We start from the raw sequence: 6984 nt of genomic DNA, 5'->3' as shown, positions 1-6984 counted from the left end.
CTTTGGATCTGTTCCTGGCTGGGGGTGGTTGAAAATTTTCCATCTAAACTTTCTGTTGATGCGGGCGGGAGGCGGGAGGGGGAAGCAGTGGTTGCCTGGTAGGGGTATCTGGCCATCCGCAGCGGATGATCATGAGGTCACGAGTAAGATGGTTATAAAAGGGCAAAAGCTGCTGAATTTGGGCTCTACCTGACCAGCTCAAACTGAGAGGAGCTGCGTGTAGGAGCTCTATGAGGAGGGAGAGGAGCAGTCTTTCTGAACATAGATGTATACACAAGGGGACTCCCAAGGAAAGGATGAGCTAGTGAGGCCCATTGAAGTTAGGATGTGGGTCCTTGTCTAAATGAGCTTGTGCTTTACTGGTGAAGTGTTCGCTCTGCCGTGTTAGATTCCTGTTCAGAGTGTCTCTCTCTCTGTGTTATGTTATTTATACATACTGCGTGGCCCTATGGGAGAGTTCAGCTGTAACCCAGAAGGCTCACACTGTTTGGTGGCATTCTAGGACAGGGGGTGTTTAAGCTATGGCAGAGTCCGAAAAGTCATCCCTGAGCCCAGGGACTAGGCAGCTAGATAGCAGGTTCTAGCTCTCCAGAAAGGGCGCTAGGCAGAGGGCCTGCACCCTATAGTGTGCCTAGGAACCCCAAGACTGCAGCAGTGACTAACTCCATTCAATCTCTGGCACCTTAAAACAACTGGGGATCCAAGATGGGATTCCCCTCAACACAAGTCGGTGCATATCCAGCAAAGGGAGTCAGAGAGGAACTGTGACAAATGCTCCCTTACAATAGTGCACAGATTCTCCCCGAGTTACGCAAATCCGAGATTATGGAAAAAGTTCTGTAAACTAGAAATAGGAGTTTTTGGGTTTTTTTTTTGCACGTAATGGTCGGAGATACGTTTCCAACTTACGCAAAACTCAAGGTACACGAGGCATTCTGGAACGGAATGCTTGCATAAGTCGGGGAGCGTCTGTATTCTTTGCAGCCTCGCAGTCATTTCTGAACATGGGACACTGAATTTCCAAGATTAACAGTCTTGGATTCCATTTTTTTTTTTTTAATAAGCCACAGAATACAGTTAAAACAAAGAAATCAGAGCTATGACACAGAGAATTCACTATTAATTCATCACTTGTTTATTGATAAGCACAAATCCCAATAATTATATTAACTGAGAGCAAACCTTCCTGTTTATCATCCTTCTAAAGGCGTCCTTCATCTCCTTGTTCCTCAAGCTGTAGATCAGGGGATTCAGCATGATAATTATGAGTATATAAAACACAGAGATGATCTTGTCTGGGTCTGTGGTGTAGTTGGAACTGGGTTGTAAATACATGAAGATCACCGTCCCGTAGAAAATTGTTACGGCCATCAGGTGGGAGGCGCAGGTGGAGAAGGTTTTGCTTCTGCCCTTGGCAGAGTGGATCTTCAGGATGGCAATGAGGATGTACATGTAGGAGAATAGTACAATGAGAATCGTAGTCATGACCACTATAGTGGACAAGGTGAAATACACTGTGTTAGCGTTGCGGGTGTCGGAGCAGGACAGCTTAAGGATTGGGGGAATGTCACAGAAGAAATGGTGAATGACATTGGAGTCACAGAAGGACAGGGCAAATTATAAATGGAGTCTGAAGAACCGCATTCACAAAGCCACATATGTAGGAAGCAACCGCGAGTAACACACACAGTATCGTTGACATGATGAGGCTCTAGAGCAAGGTGCTACCGGTGGCTAGGAAGTGATCAGATGCCATTACTGCCACCAGGCAAAGCTTCCTTGGTCAGAAAGTTACAGACAAAGGAAACCTGTGCTGTGCATGCGGTGAGAGAAATGGGTTTGCCTTGAACCCCAAAAGTCATCAGCAACCGAGGCATTACCGACGTCGGCAAGAGACAAACTGCTGAGGAAATAGTACCTGGAGGTGTGGAGTCCAGAGTTGAACCTGATCAAGACTATCAACCCTAGATTCCCCGCCAGGGTGATAACATAGATCATTGGGAACAACACAAAGAGGGGGACCTGAAGCTCCGGAAGATCCATGAACCCCTGGAAAAGGAAGTCTGTAACCACGGTGTGATTTCCCTCCGCCATTTCTTCCACCCATGATCTCCTCCTTTACAGGGGAAAAGTGAAACGTACAATTAAACAGGAGCCAAGAAAGGACCAAGAGCGGATCCTTCACACGCATTCTGACTCCCCTCGGCCTGAGCCGCCGCAATGTACTTGTCATTCCCTATGCTCCCTAGCTGCAAGTTGGACATGGGCCCAGGCTCCCTCCTACCTGGAGCAACTCAGACTGCCTGGTCCAATTAACTCCTCCTTGTACTAGCTGGGCAAGGTGACAGGAAACAAAATGTGAAGTGCCTGGCTGCTCTATGGCATCCTGGAAGTGGAAACCCCACACACAAGGACACCCCAGAGCTCTGATTAAGATGAATGGGAGTGTTAATACTTCTCAGAGCTATTGTTTTAGGAAGCCTGCAGACACAAGCAGATGGCACTGCATTGGCTATGCATTGAAGGTCAATTCCACAAAGCGCTGGACACCTGAGGCCTATTTAATGGAAGTGGAGATTCTGGGCCACCATTCTGGAAGCAACAGGGTGAATTCCATGGCAAACTTTGTGACCACAGAATCACACTAGTGCAGAAGGACTTGTACTAGCTGAAGATTTATTTAAAGTTGTTTTTTTTTTCTGATGTTGAGGTGTGAAGAAGGTAGACATTTATCAGCTGAGAAAGATAAAATCACCTTTGTACGGTAGCATTGATCAAATATTGTGCTCTGATATTTTTCATTCAAACTGTATTAATACAAGATAAAAAAGAACCCCCATGAATGAGGTTGGGTAGCCGGTCAACTCTTGAATCCTGGAGGAAGCTGCATCTGAGTGTTCTTCTGTGGTTTCTGTCCTCTCACTATTACTCACCATGGGCTAAACCCTATTTTCCCTTGGCTCAAGTCTACCTAGCAGAGCTTAAATGTAAGGCACTTCCAAGGGGGTAGAAAGGATCCTAACGACAGCTGGGTAAAATTCTTTGGCTGAAACTTTTTTTCAGAGAAAAATGCCGATTCAGCTATACCAGAATGTTTGTAAAATTGTATTGGGTTCTTCGGGATGGGAAAAACATCAAATAAATTCATTTCCCCACTGATAAACCTTGCTGTGCAGTGTCCCACCTCTGCATGTAGGGGCAAAAGGACAGCTCCAAATCAATGTTGGTGAGAACAGGGGCTTGTCTGCACTGGGAAGTTATTCCTGAGCAAGGTAATAGGTGAATGTAAGGCACTAGAGCTATTCTGGAATAGCTCCTGGTATGGACCCTCTTAATCCACTGGATTAAACTAACCTGGAAAAAGAAAAGTGGCCACATAGGGAGTTACATTAGAGTCAGTTACTGCAGAGTCAGTTTCCCACGTTGACCAGCCCTAAAGCAGTAGAATTGTATCACTGGTGAGAATAGGGCTAATCAGTAGATAGCAATGATGAGAAAAAAAATGTATGATCAAAAGAGCTGTGTGAATACCTGACTTCTTGGTTTGCTGGCTCTTCTGAAACATAAATGAAAAAATTAGTTTCTGATTGAACCTAACTGATTTTTTTTCCAAGTTTTTGGCTGACTGACAAGTTGACTGAAATGTTTTGTTTGATCAATTGCTGTTTTTCCAATTGTTATATTTTTTCATAAAATGAAAGTAAATTTTGAAACAGTCTTTTAAATGGGAAACTTAAACTATTTAGACCTTTTTGATTTTTCTGAGGTTTTAGTTCAAAGCAAAATAATTCAGCTCATTTGATACAAATTCATAAAATATTTCAGAAAACCCAAATCTGCGTTGCTCAGAAAAACAAGTATTTTAGCCCAATTTCCCCCAACCCCAGTTCTACTGAACAATATGTCATGTTGCTCAGAGCAAAACTATCCCAATTCAATTTAGTCATGAGGCTCACATTTCCAACAGTGAGGGTGGTTAACCGCTGGAATGAACTACCATGGGAAGTGGTGGATTCTCCAGCTAGAGATGCTGTGAAGTCAAGACCCGATGGCTCTCTGGAAGACACACTTAATAAAAGACAAGTTAATGGGCTTAATACAGAGGGTAACTGTATCAAAGTGTGACCTGAGTTACACAGTCAGACTAAATGATCTCATTGTCCCGTCTAGTCCTTAAAATATACGATCAATTTATAGCATTGCTGTTAGTAAACCTATAAAATCACTATATGGCATTGATAACGAGGAGCCCTGTGGCACCTTAAAGACTAACAAATTTATTTGGGCATAAGCTATCATGAGCTGGAACCCAGAAGTGGGTTATAGCCCACGATAGCTTCTGCCCAAATAAATGTGTTAGTCTTTAAGGTTCCACAGGACTCCTCATTGTCTTTGCTGAAACAGACTAACCCAGCTACCCCTCTGAAATATACGGCATTGGTGGGAGTAACATTACATGAGCATTATTATTATTATTATTATTTTATTATTTATTATTAATCTGAACCCCATTCTGTTAGGTGCTATTCAAACATATAACAAAAAGACAATCTCTGGCCAAAGGAGCTTGTAATGTAAGCTTAAAATAAGAGACAAGAGGTACAGATGGAGAACAGAATAAGGTGACAGAAAGATGATTGAGAATAAAGCTGTGTAACAAGTATAGATAGCCTTGTTCAGAATTTGTTTTTTGAAATATTTTTTATAATTTTAATTGATAATATCAATGTTTATTTTTAAGTCTTTTTGTTTTAAATATTCAAACGTTCACAGTCACAGGAAATTATGGGGGATCAGGCAATGGGAGGTCAGACATATTTTTTTTAATGACAGCCAACACTGAGATTCAAAAAGTTAAAGCTTTATAACTGTTAAAACACAAATTGTCAACAACATCACATGTCAAAATAAATATCCTTAAATACATTCTCAAGCAGCAATTTTTCTTCCTCTTGCCTAGCTGTACATTTCAATTATTGAAGGCAATATTTTTTTCATTGGTTTGTGTGCTTGTGGGGAAATCAACATTTACGAACATTTATTGAGAAAAGTCTATTCCTTCCAAGCCTAAGTATATATGATAACACTGTTGAGAATAGATGTATATAGGACTGGTCTGAGTATAGATGTGATCAATATAAAGACAAGTGCAAAGTACTTCACTCTAGAAGGAAAAATCAAATGCACAAATACAATGTGGGGAATAACCAGCTAGGGAGAAGCGCCGCTGAGATGGATCTGAGAGTTCAAGCGGATCACAAGTTGAGTATCAGCCAACAATGAGATGCAGTTGTGAAAAAGGCTGTCTGGGGTGTATTACCATGAGTGTTGTATGTAAGACCAGGGCAGTAACTGTTTGGCTGTACTTGGCACTGGTGAGGCTGCAGTTGAAGTTCTGTGTCTAGGTTTGGGAGTCACACTTTAGAAAAGATGTGGGCAAATAGGAGAGAGTCCAGAGGGGACCAAGAAAAATGACAAAAAGGGTTTACAAAATCTGATTTATTAGGAAAGGTTTAAAAAAAAACGGACATGTCTTCTTTTGAGACAAGACGACTGAGGAGGGTCCTGATAGGCTTCAACTACTTTAAGGGCTGTTATAAGGGGGTAGGAGATTAATTGTGTCAGGCTCACAAAGCGCTTATGAGGCCCAGACGCTAAAGAGAGCAAAAGTATTGAATGTTCATAGTGCAAGTTACATACTGAGCATTAATCAAAGCAACACATGAAGAAATTAAAGTTAGAGGCAAGTTTTATTTTATTTTAAATCTCAGATAACCTTGCAGGGCAGCATTTCAAATAGATTCATGGTCAAGAAACAAGGAAGGGTGTCTGTTGCAACAGTCACATAATGACAGGATATTAGGTAACATTGTTCCTCTCAACATAATTTCCACATGCTACATCAGTTCTTTGAGTTTCATTTAATTCCTGTACAACATTTGAGATACACAAATGAAGGCAGTGACACATAGACGATACTCCTCTCCTTCTTCCAATTGTTTTTCTCAATTGACTGGGATCGTCATGGTGAACAAATTAGCTGAGAATGTTTTTCCAGTCTATCACCCTCTTAAGAGCATCCTTAACCTCCTTGTTCCTCAGGCTGTAAATAAGGGGGTTCAGCATGGGGACCACCAGGGTATAAAACACAGCAGAGATTTTCTCCTGTTCCAGCGAGTAGGTGGAACTGGGTTGCATGTGGCTTAAGCTTACAGGTCCATAGAACATGGTGACAGCTGTCAGATGAGAGGCACAGGTGGAGAAGGCTTTCCGCCTGCCCGTGGCGGAGCGGATCCTCAGGATAGAGAAGAGGATGTACAGATAAGAGATGATGACAGTCAGGAGGGTGGACATCACAATAACCCCGGAGAACATTACGAGCAAAATCTCATTGATGTGGTTATCAGAGCAGGCGAGCTTCAGCAATGGGTTAGTGTCACAAAAGTAATGATTGATGATCATTGATGATTTTGGCCCACAGAACGACAACCTCAGCAAGCCACATGTGTGGGTCAGTGAGTTCACGAGCCCCCCTACATATGAGCCGGCCACTAGACGAAAACAGACTCTCTTAGACATAACAGCAGTATACAGCAGAGGGTTACAGATGGCTACATAGCGGTCGTATGCCATCACGGCCAGCAGGAACCCTTCTGTGGTCACAAAAACAACGAAGGAGAAGTGTTGGGCAATACAGGCAGAGTAAGAAATTCTTTTACTCCCCACTAAGAAATTCACCAGCATCCTCGGAGCGAAGACTGAGGAATAGCAAAGGTCAATGACAGACAGGTTACTGAGGAAGAAGTACATGGGGGTATGGAGTCGGGGATCAACCCTGATCAACATGATCATCCCGAGATTCCCCACCAGCGTAAGAATATAGATCACCAGAAACACCGCAAAGAGGGGTATCTGCAGCTCCTCACGATCCGTCAACCCCAGGAGGATGAACTGGGTCACCATGCTGTGATTGCCCTCAGCCAT

The 6984-nt window shown here is 42.8% G+C and overlaps 1 protein-coding gene and 1 pseudogene across 1 annotated transcript; both read right to left on the bottom strand.

The window, feature by feature from the left end:
* Nucleotides 1-1161: 1161 nt before the first annotated feature.
* Nucleotides 1162-2094, bottom strand: LOC140912795 (olfactory receptor 5AR1-like; annotated as a pseudogene).
* Nucleotides 2095-6036: 3942 nt separating this feature from the next.
* On the bottom strand, nt 6037-6984 carry LOC140913772 (olfactory receptor 5J3-like). Its single transcript, XM_073350569.1, has one exon. It carries the CDS (start codon nt 6982-6984, stop codon nt 6037-6039), a length of 948 nt encoding a protein of 315 aa, XP_073206670.1.

This window comes from Lepidochelys kempii, chromosome 6 (assembly GCF_965140265.1).
Source record: "Lepidochelys kempii isolate rLepKem1 chromosome 6, rLepKem1.hap2, whole genome shotgun sequence".
Taxonomy (NCBI): Eukaryota; Metazoa; Chordata; order Testudines; family Cheloniidae; genus Lepidochelys; species Lepidochelys kempii.
The sequence above is the reverse complement of the archived record's forward strand: the minus strand, read 5'-3'. Positions and strand labels throughout refer to the sequence as shown.

Bases quoted from the DNA above. Each gene is read 5' to 3' on its own strand.
- LOC140913772 (XM_073350569.1), bottom strand. From the start codon at position 6,984: ATGGCTGAGGGCAATCACAGCATGGTGACCCAGTTCATCCTCCTGGGG.